Genomic DNA, 17218 nt, shown 5'->3' with positions numbered 1-17218 from the left:
ATGAATGGATCTCCTGAAAACAGATCAAGTGTTTCTGAGTTCATTTTGGTGGGACTTTCTGCTTCTCAAGAAACTCAAATATTCTTTTTTGCAATCTTCTTTCTCATCTATGTTGCCATCATAGTAGGAAACCTCCTCATTGTCATCTCTGTGATAGTTGACAACCATCTTCACTCCCCCATGTATTTCTTTCTGGCAAACTTATCATTTTTTGATTTATGTCTTTCTTCTGCTGCAACTCCCAAAGGGATTTCAGACTTCCTTAGAAAACACAAGACCATCTCCTGGTGGGGCTGCATGATCCAGATGTTCTTTATGCACTTCTTTGGGGGTGGAGAGATGTCTCTTCTGATAGCTATGGCCATTGACAGGTATGTCGCCATATGCAAACCCTTGCACTACAAGACCATCATGAGTCACAGGGTGCTCATTGGGTTTCTGCTGCTCTCATGGGTGATTGGGCTTACCCATACTACAAGCCAGATGGTTTTCACTGTGAATTTACCTTTCTGTGGTCCCAATGTATTGGACAGCTTTTTTTGCGACCTGCCCCTGGTCATCAAGCTTGCCTGCACTGATACTTACACCCTAGAGCTCTTGGTGATCGTGAACAGTGGGCTCTTGTCCCTGATCTGCTTCCTTCTCTTGCTCATATCCTACGCTGTCATGCTGGTCACCATCTGGCAGCGCTCCTCCAGTGCATCCTCCAAGGCTCTGTCTACACTCTCTGCTCACATCACTGTAGTCACTCTCTTCTTTGGCCCTGCCATCTTCATCTATGCTTTCCCATTTAATAGCTACTCTGTAGATAAATTTCTTTCTATGTTTTACTCTATCATCACTCCTCTCCTTAATCCAATTATTTATACTCTGAGGAATCAGGAAATGAAAGCAGCCATTAAGAGACTGAGCAACCAGCACATTGGTTCCTGGCTCACCCCCTAAATATTGTCTGTTGTATACGATCGTTTTTTGATCTCTGCAACTTGGGGGTTGTTATTGTTATTGTTTAGTTTCAGTGTTGTCAGACTCGTTGCAACCCCATGAACGGTAGCCCAAGAGGCTCCACTGTCCATAGAGTGGGTTACCATTTCCTCCTCCAGAAGATCTTCTTTATCCAGGGATTTAACCCATGTTCCCTACAATGGCAGGTCGATTTTTTATCACTGAGACACCAGGGAAGACCATTTAAATATTTTCAAACAATTGAAATCAAATGTTAAATAATATCGAACTTCCACCTTACAAAATGTAAGGCATATTACGGTGTCTTTTTACTTTATTGGAAAATATTCTTAGCACAAATATAATACATATATTAGCTTGCATTCATTACCTCCTTTACCTCCTTATCTTCAAATTCAAGGGAACCCTTATGAATGTTTAAAGTTCATAATAAACATACATGGTTATCACACAACACTGTTCTCTGCCCTGCAGAGAATAATGAGGAGGCATCCATATTAGGTGTGGTGATGTTAGATCATGTTAAACAGAAGTCTTCACAGAAACACATTAAGAAAGGTAAAGAATAGACATTTGAGCGGGAAAAATAGCATTCCACGCAGAAAGGTCATTTTATTTGGATTTTGTAAAGTGAGAAAGTCATTTTAGGTACCAAACACAGACATTTATGAGGGAGGTTGATAGATAAAAGGAAGAAAGACCTGTGCAGAGGTTATATAGAGAGGCAGAGTATTCAGGCCTTGTGAATCCTAGTTTTTAGCAATATAAAGCAATTAAAGAGTTTTGAGAATGGGAGGTTTGAGAATAGATCGAACAATCTTCTGAAGTGTCATGAAGGTTTGTCTTTTTAAATGGAGAATAGATTGTAATAGAAATGAATGCAGAGAAAATAGTGGGCTATTTCACGTTACAAATCTAAATTTATCAATGATTCAGTAAGTTTATGGAAACATTGCAAAGAGTCCTCCTAAAGACTTATTGGAAACCTAAATTATGCAAACATCTTCAAGATCATCTCTTTTGATGTATTTTATTAACATATTGCAAAACAAGGAACCTGGAATAAGGCATATTTTCTCTCCTTATTTTCATCTTCTTTGTTTTCTCCCCTGTGTTAGATTGTATCTGCCTGTAGGCAGATTGCAAATTAGCCAAGATGACATAGTCAGGCTCTCTCACCCTACAGCTCCGCCTCCTGCTCTCGCTCCACATTTTGCAAATAATGATTATGTAACAGCTCTGACCACTTGGAGCGCTGTGCATTCACATCATGAGGCGCTGCTTGCCTGTGGGCTACTTTTTGTGAATCAGATATATGAACTCCACCTAGAAAGCAGTGGCATTACTGCTGCATCACGCCTGTGTCCGTTGGGTAAGCCACGAGAGGCGAGAAGATAGCGCGTCTGCTGCCACCACCGCCGCATCAGCCAGGAGAGAATACAGCTACGGCCTCTGTGCCAGCCGAGAAAGAGGTCGTGCTGCGGTTTTCTTCCAGCTTCCCCACTTGCACCTCGTCTACCATGGGTTCAAGGAACAGCACACACAGTATGAATAGCGAGACAATTGGCACAATGAACAGGATAAGAAACAATTCACTGCCCTGTTTTTAGTTTGACCTTAGATATAGTGCACCTAATATTTCAGTTTATTCTGAAAAACTATATGTGTACCATCCTTAACAACTAGTGTGGGTAATCTCATCTGGATATCAATATTGTGCTCATATTATCCTTCTAATTTCTATTTTTAAGAATGCTCTGCTGTGTTCTCTTGCGAACATCTCCTCAAAGGTCATGCTATGTTGTGGTATGTATCTCCTTACCTGAAATATTTTTTTAATGGCAATTCTAATTGCTAGCAGTTGCCTGGGGAACCACATGGAAAAAAATTCTGAGATTCAGTTAGAAAGAATAAGAAATCTTTAGCAATATCTACTATGGGCTTTGGAAATGAATCATATATATCATATATTTACAACCCTCACTTTCTTGTAACCTTTTCAAGAGGATTGTAATTGAGGAGACATGGCAGAGTTACATATAAGAATAAAGACAGAAAAATTCCTCAAACAGGTGAAATCCTCTGCAGCCATGTACTGATACTCAGATAGCCAATCGAATTTTACCTGCTTAATTGTTTTACCATAAAAGATTTACTGTATTTGTTAGCCATCTGTATGTCTTCTTTGGAGAAATGTCTGTTTAGTTCTTTGGCCCATTTTTTGATTGGGTCATTTATTTTCCTGGAATTGAGCTGCAGGAGTTGCTTGTATATTTTTGAGATTAATCCTTTGTCTGTTGCTTCATTTGCTATTATTTTCTCCCAATCTGAGGGCTGTCTTTTCACCTTACTTATAGTTTCCTTTGTAGTGCAAAAGCTTTTAAGTTTCATTAGGTCCCATTTGTTTATTTTTGCTTTTATTTCCAATATTCTGGGAGGTGGGTCACAGAGGATCTTGCTGTGGTTTATGTCGGAGAGTGTTTTGCCTATGTTCTCCTCTAGGAGTTTTATAGTTTCTGGTCTTACATTTAGATCTTTAATCCATTTTGAGTTTATTTTTGTGTATGGTGTTAGAAAGTGCAAAACAGAAAAAGAGACACAGAAATACAGAACAGACTTTTGAACTTTGTGGGAGAATGTGAGGGTGGGATATTTCAAAAGAACAGCATGTATACTATCTATGGTGAAACAGATCACCAGCCCAGGTGGGATATATGAGACAAGTGCTCTGGCCTGGTGCACCGGGAAGACCCAGAGGAATCGGGTGGAGAGGGAGGTGGGAGGGGGGATCGGGATTGGGAATACATGTAAATCCATGGCTGATTCATATCAATGTATGATAAAACCCACTGGAAAAAAAAATAAAAAAAAAAAAAAAAAGATTTACTGTACTCACCTCCATAATATTCCTTTAATACTATTAAGCCATCATGAAGTTAAACATAATTGTAAAAGACTACATGAAATTCCAAATCTGCTAAACTCCACTAACTAATCACTTATTGATTACCATAAATCATTTATTGATTATCTTGGTGAAGGCCAGGGATTTCCCTGGTGGCTCAGACAGTTCAAGCGTCTGCCTACAATGCAGGAGACCCAGGATCAGTCCCTGGGTCGGGAAGATCCTCTGGGGAAGGAAATGGCAACCCACTCCAGTACTCTTGCCTGGAAAATCCCATGGATGGAGGAGCCTGGTGGGCTACAGCCCATGGGGTCGCAGAAAGTCGGACACGACTGAGCGTCTTCACGTCCCTTCACTGGTGAAGGCCTCCTCTGCTCGTTCTAGCCCATGAGAGTATGTGCTGCTTCTTTCTCTCTCTTATTCCCTTATAGAGTAAAAGGAAAGTTTTCTCCATGCTAAGAACTAGTCTATAGTCTATGAATTTCCTTATATGCCTTGCTCTGTGTGGATCTATTTATTTTAATTCTAATTGAATAAATGCATTCAATTATCAAATTATAAGTATTCAGATTGGTAAAGTCAGATGAATAGAATTATAGTTTTCTCAAGTGCATCATCTATTGTACATCCATTTTCATAAAATTGCTTACCCTCTACCAACCAAAACACTTAAGTTAATGATTTTTTCTGGAAAGCACTTAATAGGGAGACTGCACACAACTCATACACTTGGTGAATTCATAATCAACTTAATAGAGAGACTAAGTCCTTGCTCTGAACTCTAGAGACAACTAACTAGCACCTTTACGCTAACAATTCCCTCTGGGGGTTAATCACTGTCTCCACCTTATGTATGTGTTTTGTGTCTTTTTTTTCTGACCTGCAATGATTGTCATGTATATCCACAGATGCAAAAAGATAAAAAATATATATTCAGAATCTCACTGTGTCTATGTATCTTTGAAGAGGCCATTCCTCAGCTAGAACTGGTAGGTTGAAATAGCAGTTCTATAACACAGGGAAACTGTAAACTTTAATAAAGGAGGAGACTTTGTATACGAAACCTAGAATTTAATGAAAACCAGATTATTCTGATCATGAAGGTAATGGTAAAATACAACTTGGGTCAGATAGCATCTGGACAAATTTACCCAGTTTTAATAAGAAGAAAGCCAGTCTGTGATGGATAAATACCATTGATAACCTGATCTAAGGGGTCAGTTTTATCATTTGAGTTTGTATTTTGAGAACGTAAATTTGAGTTTGTATATTGTTTAACTACTTTTGGATATAAAGACAAAATGATTTAGAATATGGTAAAATAACAAAAAATTAGTTTCATCCTTGCCTACACTTAACATCTTTGACAAGTCTGAAATGTAGTCTAATAAAAATTGCATATCAAGAAAATGGAAAAATTGCATATGAGGAAAATGTGTAGAAAGGCTTTATTACTGAATATAGACACAGAATATTAAACATAGTTTCTTTCTTCAAGTTTGCACCACAGTTGAACTAGTAATTTTTATTCATTTAGTCACATAAACAGTACAGAAAGAACTAGGCTCCCCAGTTACAGGCGACCATCCCATTCTCAGAAATTTCTCGTAGAGAAAAACCAAACCTTGCCTGATTGAACATTATCAAATTATTTTTTCTATCCTTTTCAGTTCAATATTATTTCTATAAATACATACCACTCAAAAATATAAATTTTTTCATGTGAATTTTAAACTGTGCCACAAGTTAGCAATAATTGTAAAATTTTTCTGATTCTAACTTATTTTTACCTGTCTGAGTAGAAGAGTAAGTATTTTAAAAATATTTCACATTTGGTCATATGTAAAAATTGTCAAAATGAATTATTTTGTCCCTTATAACATATTTGAATCATGATTATGTGCATTTAGATGGATATATTTTATAAATATGCTTACAAAATTTTTTAAAAGCATAAGTTAATAAATATAATTTTTGCTTTTAATGTCCCAATTTTATGTAATAAACTATAAAAATTACTTTTAGGATTCTCCTCAACGATTTCTTCTGTTAGTATTTTGAGATCGAGGATTGTGTAATTTTGATAATTTCATAACTATTATGTAGACTCAATTATTGCATTAAATATAATACCAATGATGATGACAACAACTCTTTTAAAGAAGACAGCCGAGGTAATTTTATCACTTATATTTAATAAAGAAAAACATTTTCATTAATACTAAGTCTACTTTACCAAATCTTGCAGAGTAAAAATCCTCCTGTGGTCCTTATTGGTTTGAGTATCCTCACAATCACCAGAAAATGAGATAATGTTAAAGATAAAATTTGGGGAATGCACATAGGTATTTAGCACCTATGTGTAGAATAAAATAACACAAATATAGCTCAAAATCCTTCAAGTTAGGCTTTAACAGTATGTGAACCAAGAACCTCTAGATGTACAACCTGGATTTAGGAAAGGCAGATGAACCGGAGATCAAATTGCCAACACCCATTCGATCATAGAAAAAGAAAGGGAATTCCAGAAAAACATCTACTTCTTCTTCATTGACTATGCTAAAGCCTTTGCTTGTGTGGATCACAACAAATGGTGGAAAGTTCTTAAAGAGATGGAAATACCAGACCATCTCACCTGCCTCCTGTGAAACCTATATGCAGATCAAGAAACAACAATTAAAACTGGACAGCGAACAATGGACTGGTTCAAACTTGGAAAAGGAGTACATCAAGGCTGCATATTGTCACCCTGCTTATTTAACTTATATGTAGAGTACATCATGCAACATGCCGGCTGGATGAAGCACATGCTGGAATCAAGATAGCTGGGAGAATTTTTAATAACCTCAGATATGCCAATGACACCATCCTAGTGGCAGAAAGTGCAGAGGAACTAAAGAACCTCTTGATGAAGGTGAAAGAGGAAAGTGAAAAAGCTGAATTAAAGCTCAACATCCAAAAACTGAAGATTATGACATCTGGTCCCATCAGCTCATGGCCAATACTTGGGAAAAAGAATGGAAACAGTGACAGACTTTATTTTCTTGGGCTCCAAATCAAGGCAGGTGGTGACTGCAGCCATGAAATTAAATGATGCTTATTCCTTGGAAGAAAAGCTCTGACAAACCTAGATAGTGTATTACAAAGCAGAGACATCACTTTGCCAACAAAGGTCTGTATAGTCAAAGCTATGGTTTTTCCAGTAGTCATGTATGGATGTGAGAGTTGGACCATAAAGAAGGCTAAGCACCAAAGAACTGCTGCTTTCAAACTGTGGTGCTGGAGAAGACTGTTGCAAGTCCCTTGGATAGGAGATCAAACCAATCAACTCTGAATGTTCAGTGGAAGGATGGATGCTGGAGCTGAAGTTCCAATACTTTGGTCACCTGATGTGAAGAGCCGACTCACTGGAAAAGACCCTGATGCTGGGAAAGATTGAGGGCAGGAGGAGAAGGGGACGACAGAGGATGAGATGGTTGGATGGCATCATCGATTCAATGGACATGAGTTTGAGCAAACTCTGGGGGAGTTTGCAGTCCATGGAGTTGCAAAGAGTCAGACACAACTGAGTGACAGAACAACAAAAACAACATGTTGCCTTTTAGAGTCTTATAACAATTTGACAGGTTGAAGAGTAGATATTTTATTTCTATAGAAAATTAAATCAACGTTGAGAAGAGTTAAAGAGTATATTTCCCTAGTACATGTTAGCACAGGACTAGAATTTGATTCCTGACTCTTGGTTCAGTGTTTTGTTTTGTTTTGTTTTTTCAAGATTTGATAACTGGACTAAACAATCACTTATGAATATTTTGTGAACTATAAAGATAAAAAAGGGAAATTCAGAGTAAATTTTCCACATTCTGTCCTTGTACTCTAGAACTAGAACTTGGCATAAGCATATATGTGTATATCTGTGATTCTGCATCTGTGTCTGTGCAGTTGGTATGTGTCATTAACAGTTTTTTAAAGGAAAAAAAAGAAACAGGAATATGGGGCCAAAAGATCTAAATCAAAGAGAAAAGCAGATGAAAATAAGCCAACGGTACCCACTCATTGTGGAAAAACAGAGTACAAGTATCAAGGATATTTGAGCCAGGAATGATCAAGAGTCAGTCTGGACACATGTTTGAAAAGTCAGAGGAAAGTAATCATCAGAAAAAGGTAAGCATTTAGGAGCAAAGGGAAAAAATAAGCAATACTTGTGAAAGATTTGTTGATCATTTACACGGAGAATGCAAAGAGACAAGAAAGAAAACTCCAGCCAGGAATCCAGCAACAAGAGAGTCAGGGAAATAGACAAAAAGTAGACGCTAAGAGTTCTATTCACGGACCAAAGTATGAGACACAGAAGACAAATGAAAGAAAGAAAGAAAGAAAATAAAAGGAAGGAAAGGAGAAAGGGAAGGAACGAGGGACAGAGGGAGAAGGAAAGAAAAAAGGAAGAAAGAATCATCAACACAGATATATTCATGTTCTTCTGCAGAAAATTCCTGGGAAGCATATTTTATTATTATTTGGGGGAGGTAGGGACACATGACAGACTGTAGCAGTTTTAGCCTTCAAGAATAAGTTAAAGCATTTGGTAAATATATTTGACATAAAAGGGAAGGGTGAGAATATAGTATAGGTGAGAGAAGAAAATCCTGTAACAATTTGCTGAGTGGGTATATAATCCAACTCATACAAACATATCTGAATATTTCAAACTAGGAAGGTGAAAAGGGTAAAAGATTGAATACTAGCTGTCAAAAAGTTACATGACTATATTCCAATCCACTTGAACTAACATATGACCAAAGACCATTTGATTATTACGTGATCCATTAAACTCAGGGTTCATAAATTCATGAACTCATGGTGAAAACAACAAATAAATGTGGAGAGAAAATCTATACCCACAAACTATATTTACAAAATTTTACCAGAAGTTTCCCTTTCGTGCCTTTCTGTTTGAAAATAAATGCAGTAATGTGAAAGTGTATACAAGTATTGTGCTTGCATTAGTCAATTAAAATGCATTTTTCAGAAATATCTACCTTTTCTTTTTCTGTAGGAATCAAACACTACTTTCTATATGCCTATACCTTGAAAACTACTGTCACAGATTAAATAATCACTTTTTCTGGATTACCTTCATTTTAAAGACTTTCTGAAAACACATACACAAACTTGATGAAAATGATGAATAGCTCAATGATATCTGAGTTTGTTTTGTTAGGACTCACCAACACTTGGGAACTTGAGCTTTTCTTTTTTTTCATATTTTTATTGGCCTATGCAGCGATTATGGCAGGAAACCTTCTCATTGTGGTCACCATCACCTTGGACTCTCGTCTGCACTCCACACCAATGTACTTCCTCCTTGGAAACCTCTCCTTTCTTGATATGTCTCTTTCTACAATCACAACCCCCAAGATGGTTGCAGACTTTGTCAGGAAGAATAAAACTATTTCTCTATGGGGCTGTATGGCTCAGATGTTCTTCCTTCACTTTTTAGGGGGCAGTGAGATGACACTTCTCATAGTTATGGCGGTTGATCGGTACTTTGCAATCTGTAAACCTCTTCACTACACAACCATCATGAACCACCGGGTACTCAGAGGCTCTGTGCTGCTATCATGGGCTGTTGGCTTTGTGCATACAATGAGCCAGATGGTTTTTACCATCACCTTGCCCTTCTGTGGTCCCAATATAGTGGACAATATTTTCTGTGACCTTCCGCTGGTTATAAAGCTTGCCTGCACTGAGACCTATGTTCTGGAGTTGTTAGTAATTGCTGACAGTGGGCTATTGTCTTTCATCTCCTTCATACTCTTGCTCATTTCCTACATTGTCATTCTGGTAACTGTTCGACGTCAGTCCTCTGGTGGTCTCTCCAGGGCTCTGTCCACGCTATCTGCTCATATTACTGTGGTCACCCTGTTCTTTGGGCCGTGTATCTTCATTTATGCTTGGCCATTTAGTAGCTTTTCAGTGGATAAATTTCTCTCTGTGTTTTATTCAGTTATCACACCTTTACTGAACCCCATTATTTACACTCTGAGGAATCAGGAGATGAAAGCAGCCTTGAATAGACTGAGGGCCCAACACGTGAACTCCAGAAAGACCTTCTAGGCAACAACCATAATGAAAAATATTTCTAGACCAAAACACATATATAGTACATCTTGGAATAAGTTGGTATTAATTTGTCTTTTTGTAGTTTTTAAAATATTCATAATGTATATTAAACCTACCAAATGCTCCATCATCATATCTCTATAATATATTTTGTTTTATTGGAAGAGTAATTTTTAACTGAATTCAGTTCAGCTGGGATTAAATTTCTTAAATAAAGAAATAATAAAGTGTGTAAGGTAAAAATAAAGTGTGTAGAACCTGCTCAAAAGCTAATAGCCAAGACAAGGAAGAAAATGAGCACACCCAAAAAAGAACCTGATCCTTTTACAAATTTGCTACATTATTATATGAAATAAAAAGTATAACAAGTTGTTAGTGGAATAATTATTTCTTTGGAATGATGGAAAATTTCCTCATATCATTTCTCAAAAATTTCAACAGATTTGAGTTTAAATGTGACATTTTCAACCTTAGTAAAATTTACAGTTAAAGTTACCTAGAACATATATATGTTTGCCTAAATATAACATTTCTTAATGCTTATTTTAGAAATTAAACTACAACAAAAGAAAAAAAAAAACTATACAAAAATCCCACAATTCACAACTAGTGACAGCTTCTAAAACCCCCTTGATTATCAATTGTAGCCTTTAAAGAATTGTCAATTTGAGAACTGAAAAATGGTGTCTCAATTTCTGTAATGGCAAAAGTCTCTTTTAACAATCCCAGTTACTTTTTACTGCCAGTCTCTGAGGACTCTGAAACAGTCAAGTGAGTTTCTCCTTTATACCTCCTATTAAGAGATGCATTTATATACTGAGCAGTTTGAAGTCCAGAGCAGAAAATAAAATCACTGGATAATAACTGAGCATTCAGGATTTCATAGTGATGTTACTTCTAAAGCACAAGTGCACCCGGTAGGTTACATAATCCTGATGTGTTACTCTACCTATATATCACATCTATCATGTTAATTCATTTATGATATAAATGTTTCTATAAATGATAAAATTCAAATGCCAAAATAATACTGAGGTGAGGGTTGAAGAGTGAAATTGCACTGGAAAAAAAGCTTATTTTTATATAAGTGGAAAAAATATAAAAATCACTCTAATCATGTTTACTGGGAATTAAGGCAACAATTCAGGCCAAAGAAATTATTCTTAGAGAAAGGGGTATGTTTTCAAGATATTTTAATTGTTTGGCTACCCTGATCAGATTAAATGACTTTATTCTTTGAGCTACCACATAATATAGAGGAATTTGAATATTTGTTTCTAGGGATGTAAATATTTTTAAAGGGAGATAGATAACAAAACTGCAAGGATAAAATGCCTGATTCATGGCTTGGTCAATCATGGAGTTTCAACACATACAAAATATTGATGCTTTCATTACACTTGTTCAGAATTATGGAGAGGAATATATGACACACTATCCAGTGACAGCAGTCTGAAAATTGCCATATATTTAAACAAACATAGTTTTTCCAGTAGACATGTATGGATGTGAGAGTTGGACTATGAAGAAAACTGAGCACCAAAGAATTGATGCTTTTGAACTGTGATGTTGGAGAAGACTCTTGAGAGTCCCTAGGACTGCAAGGAGAGCCAACCAGTCCATCCTAAAGGAGATCAGGCCTGGGGGTGCATTGGAAGGACTGATGTTGAAGCTGAAACTCCAATCCTTTGGCCACCTGATGCGAAGAGCTGACTCATTTGAAAAGACCCTGATGCTGGGAAAGATTGACGGCAGGAGGAGAAGGAGACGACAGAGGCTGAGACAGTTGGATGGCATCACTGACTCAATGGACATGAGTTTGGGTAAACTCTGGGAGTTGCTGATGGACAGGGAGGCCTGGTGTGCTGAGGTTCATGGGGTTGCAAAGAGTGAGACAGAACTGAGTGACTGACCTGAAGTGAAGTGAACTGAGTTTGTAAAAAAAAAAAAACGAGAGAGAAGAATCACCCTGTCTAGGATGTGATGTTTGCCAAGTCAATGAGCACCTTCAAATCTACTTATTTGCATACTTCAGAAAAACACAGAAGATCCAGTGCCTATAGCTTAGATAAAATCATTGTCTTGCATTAAGTGTACAAAGCACAAAGAAGGAATGTTGATTCACATAATAAAGATTTCCATTTTCTATTTGACTACCACCTGAAAGAAAGAAGTTTCTATGCTACTCTGAGTAATGGTGTCAAACATAATGGTTAGAGTATGGCCACTTATCAAATAATTGTCTTCCTGATAGTAATCTGACATACCTAAGTGCATATAATGTTCATTATGGCCAACTGCATATACTGAGTCTCCAAAAACTATACTGTGTGATTAACAGGTTGGAGATCCACAAATAATCAAATGTATCCTATTTATTCTCTCATTTTGGCATTAGGACTGACTCTAGGCTCTGAAGAAGGCAATTAAAGCACTAGAGATGATCATTGAGCCTGTAATTAAACTTGAACAATAGAGCTAAAATCAGATAAACAGCGGAGGCAATGAAATAATGAATTTATGTAGATGAAACATTCACTTTTCCTATTATTTGTATTTTTAAAAATAGCTTAGCAGAGTCCACCTCAGTCAGCACCACATATCTATTTCTGTCTATCCTTGACAAAGATAAAGGTTAAAGGAAACTTAAGGAAAATCAATGAGAGGAAACAGGTCCAAAGGTGAGAAATAACTATCCAAAGATGCTACTCTGTTCAAATAGTTATTCATACTTTTAGTTTCTTTGTTTAGATGCACAACGTTAAATAATTCAGTCACCCTGCTCCTTACATCTCTTTAAGTGAAAAGTTGACCAGGACTACCTTAGTTACATCACTAGCTCATGGTCTTAGTGACAGTATTTTTGGTATTTCTACATACTCATTGTATTTATGAAAATATGTGCATTAAAAGCAAATATCAGATAAAAATGGTCATGAATTTTGCAACACTTGCCAACCAATGCAGGAGATGCAATTGACATCCCTGAGTCAGAAAGATCCTCTGGAGGAAGACAAAGCAACCCACTCCAGTATTCTTGCCTGGCAGGCTACAGTCCACAGGGTCGCACAGAGTTCAACACAACTGAAGTGACAGCATGCAGCATGCAGGGTAAGAATGCACAGATAGAATACATTTATTTGCATAGCCACATAAAGGGATGAGTTAGGAAAACAGGTGAAATGAGAATCTGCACTTTTGAGAGTTAACCTGGTGTTTCAGGTGTAAATGAATAGGGTTTGATCTCAGTAAACCATGGAGCTATCTCAATACTTAACTTCCTATCAACAATACATGTCTTTAATCAATCTACTTCAGGAAGCATAATGCACATAATGTGATTTTGGCAATAGTTTTTTATTTATTTTATAGAGTTCTTTACTATCCTCATAATGTTTATGGGATGAGTAGACCAGTAGTGATGAACTCTCTTTCATTTCTGATTTTGTAAAAATATCTTCTCTTTTTTTCTTAGCCTATTTAGAGTATAATTGCTTTTATTCATTTTTTTTAAACTATAAGGTCTTAGTTTCACTGGTTTCTTTCATTATCTTTCTCTGAATTCCACATTTAATTTTTGCTATAATTTTTGTAATTTATTTTCTTCATGTTGCTTTAGTCTTGAATTGGTCTTCATAATATCTTTTTTAGTAAGGTAAACTTATTACTGCATACTGAGGATATCATAATGTACTTCTTGAGATTCACAAAAGACAAAAATCTACCTCCAGGAGGTTTTGAAAACTCTCCTTTGTCACTCTAATAGTTAAGTGTTTCTACACAGTGCGATCTGGAGCTGAACATGAAAGAAGACACGTCTTCTGGCTAACTGAACTTGCCTTGCACTAACCATGCGAATAATTCATTTAATTTGGTCCATAATCATCACATATTTATGGTCTCGTTGTCTTGTGAAATATCTCCAACTGCAAAATACCCTAAAAAGCACTCGTACTGCCAAAACAGTCATTTCCCTGAATAAAAGGCAACATGCTTAAGTAAATATTAAGTTTCCTGACCTGTTAGCCCCTATCACACACTGTTTGTTTTCACTTTTCAGACAGCTTCTGCAGAAGGATAAATGGATCTCCTGAATAACAGGTCAAGTGTTTCTGAGTTCATCTTGGTGGGACTTTCTGCTTCTCAAGAAACTCAAATATTCTTTTTTGCAATCTTCTTTCTCATCTATGTTGCCATCATAGTAGGAAACCTCCTCATTGTCATCTCTGTGATAGTTGACAACCATCTTCACTCCCCCATGTATTTCTTTCTGGCAAACTTATCATTTTTTGATTTATGTCTTTCTTCTGCTGCAACTCCCAAAGGGATTTCAGACTTCCTTAGAAAACACAAGACCATCTCCTGGTGGGGCTGCATGATCCAGATGTTCTTTATGCACTTCTTTGGGGGTGGAGAGATGTCTCTTCTGATAGCTATGGCCATTGACAGGTATGTCGCCATATGCAAACCCTTGCACTACAAGACCATCATGAGTCACAGGGTGCTCATTGGGTTTCTGCTGCTCTCATGGGTGATTGGGCTTACCCATACTACAAGCCAGATGGTTTTCACTGTGAATTTACCTTTCTGTGGTCCCAATGTATTGGACAGCTTTTTCTGCGACCTGCCCCTGGTCATCAAGCTTGCCTGCACTGATACTTACACCCTAGAGCTCTTGGTGATCGTGAACAGTGGATTTCTGTCCCTGATCTGCTTCCTTCTCTTGCTCATATCCTATGCTGTCATGCTGGTCACCATCTGGCAGCGCTCCTCCAGTGCATCCTCCAAGGCTCTGTCTACACTCTATGCTCACATCACTGTAGTCACTCTCTTCTTTGGCCCTGCCATCTTCATCTATGCTTTCCCATTTAATCGTTACTGTGTAGATAAATTTCTTTCTGTGTTTTACTCTGTCATCACTCCTCTCCTTAATCCAATTATTTATACTCTGAGGAATCAGGAAATGAAGGCAGCCATTAAGAGACTGAGCAACCAGCACATTGGTTCCTGGCTCACCCCCTAAATATTGTCTGTTGTATACGATCGGTTTTTGATCTCTGCAATTTGGGGGTTGTTATTGTTATTGTTTAGTTTCAGTGTTGTCAGACTCGTTGCAACCCCATGAACGGTAGCCCAAGAGGCTCCACTGTCCATAGAGTGGGTTACCATTTCCTCCTCCAGAAGATCTTCTTTATCCAGGGATTTAACCCATGTTCCCTACAATGGCAGGTCGATTTTTTTATCACTGAGACACCAGGGAAGACCATTTAAATATTTCTTCAAACAATTGAAATCAAATGTTAAATAATATTGAATTTCCACCTTACAAAATGTGAGGAGTATTATGGTATCTTTTTATTTTATTGGAAAATATTCTTAGCACAAACGTAATATATATATTAACTTGCGTTCATTACCTCCTTTACCTCCTTATCTTCAAATTCAAGGGAACCCTTATGAATGTTTAAAGTTCATAATAAACATACATGGTTATCACACAACACTGTTCTCTGCCCTGCAGAGAATAATGAGGAGGCATCCATATTAGGCGTGGTGATGTTAGAAGATCATGTTAAACAGAAGTCTTCACAGAAACACATTAAGAAAGGTAAAGAATAGACATTTGAGTGGGAAAAAGTCATTGCAGGCAGAAGGGCCAGTTTTTATGGATATTGTAGTGTGAGAAAGTCATTTTAGGTACCAAACACAGACATTTATGAGGGAGGTTGATAGATAAAAGGAAGAAAGACCTGTGCAGAGGTTATACAGAGAGGCAGAGTATTCAGGCCTTGTGAATCCTAGTTTTTAGCAATATAAAGCAATTAAAGAGTTTTGAGAATGGGAGGTTTGAGAATAGATCGAACAATCTTCTGAAGTGTCATGAAGGTTTGTCTTTTTAAATGGAGAATAGATTGTAATAGAAATGAATGCAGAGAAAATAGTGGGCTATTTCACGTTACAAATCTAAATTTATCAATGATTCAGTAAGTTTATGGAAACATTGCAAAGAGTCCTTCTAAAGACTTATTGGAAACCTAAATTATGCAAACATCTTCAAGATCATCTCTTTTGATGTATTTTATTAACATATTGCAAAACAAGGAACCTGGAATAAGGCATATTTTCTCTCCTTATTTTCATCTTCTTTGTTTTCTCCCCTGTGTTAGATTGTATCTGCCTGTAGGCAAATTGCAAATTAGCCAAGATGACATAGTCAGGCTCTCTCACCCTACAGCTCCGCCTCCTGCTCTCGCTCCACATTTTGCAAATAATGATTATGTAACAGCTCTGACCACTTGGAGCGCTGTGCATTCACATCATGAGGCGCTGCTTGCCTGTGGGCTACTTTTTGTGAATCAGATATATGAACTCCACCTAGAAAGCAGTGGCATTACTGCTGCATCACGCCTGTGTCCGTTGGGTAAGCCACGAGAGGCGAGAAGATAGCGCGTCTGCTGCCACCACCGCCGCATCAGCCAGGAGAGAATACAGCTACGGCCTCTGTGCCAGCCGAGAAAGAGGTCGTGCTGCGGTTTTCTTCCAGCTTCCCCACTTGCACCTCGTCTACCATGGGTTCAAGGAACAGCACACACAGTATGAATAGCGAGACAATTGGCACAATGAACAGGATAAGAAACAATTCACTGCCCTGTTTTTAGTTTGACCTTAGATATAGTGCACCTAATATTTCAGTTTATTCTGAAAAACTATATGTGTACCATCCTTAACAACTAGTGTGGGTAATCTCATCTGGATATCAATATTGTGCTCATATTATCCTTCTAATTTCTATTTTTAAGAATGCTCTGCTGTGTTCTCTTGCGAACATCTCCTCAAAGGTCATGCTATGTTGTGGTATGTATCTCCTTACCTGAAATATTTTTTTAATGGCAATTCTAATTGCTAGCAGTTGCCTGGGGAACCACATGGAAAAAAATTCTGAGATTCAGTTAGAAAGAATAAGAAATCTTTAGCAATATCTACTATGGGCTTTGGAAATGAATCATATATATCATATATTTACAACCCTCACTTTCTTGTAACCTTTTCAAGAGGATTGTAATTGAGGAGACATGGCAGAGTTACATATAAGAATAAAGACAGAAAAATTCCTCAAACAGGTGAAATCCTCTGCAGCCATGTACTGATACTCAGATAGGCCGTCGAATTTTACCTGCTCAATTATATTTTACCATAAAAGATTTACTGTACTCACCTCCATAA

At 37.3% G+C, this 17218-nt stretch overlaps 3 protein-coding genes across 3 annotated transcripts; all 3 read left to right on the top strand.

Annotated features, from left to right (window-relative positions):
• Nucleotides 1-945, top strand: LOC133066871 (olfactory receptor 4K13-like). Its single transcript, XM_061158264.1, has one exon. It carries the CDS (start codon nucleotides 1-3, stop codon nucleotides 943-945), a length of 945 nt encoding a protein of 314 aa, XP_061014247.1.
• An 8101-nt stretch (nucleotides 946-9046) lies between these two features.
• LOC133067288 (olfactory receptor 4L1-like) lies at nucleotides 9047-9988 on the top strand. Its single transcript, XM_061158439.1, has one exon. The coding sequence runs from the start codon at nucleotides 9047-9049 to the stop codon at nucleotides 9986-9988; it is 942 nt and encodes a 313-aa protein (XP_061014422.1).
• A 4087-nt stretch (nucleotides 9989-14075) lies between these two features.
• On the top strand, nucleotides 14076-17218 carry LOC133066869 (olfactory receptor 4K13-like). The gene is made up of 2 exons (XM_061158263.1): nucleotides 14076-14983; nucleotides 17152-17218. Exons 1-2 carry the CDS (start codon nucleotides 14076-14078, stop codon nucleotides 17216-17218), a joined length of 975 nt encoding a protein of 324 aa, XP_061014246.1.

The sequence above is a fragment of the Dama dama genome, chromosome 12 (genome assembly GCF_033118175.1).
Source record: "Dama dama isolate Ldn47 chromosome 12, ASM3311817v1, whole genome shotgun sequence".
NCBI lineage: Eukaryota > Metazoa > Chordata > Mammalia > Artiodactyla > Cervidae > Dama > Dama dama.
Note: the sequence above shows the minus strand (reverse complement) of the source record. Positions and strands in the feature narration are given on the sequence as shown.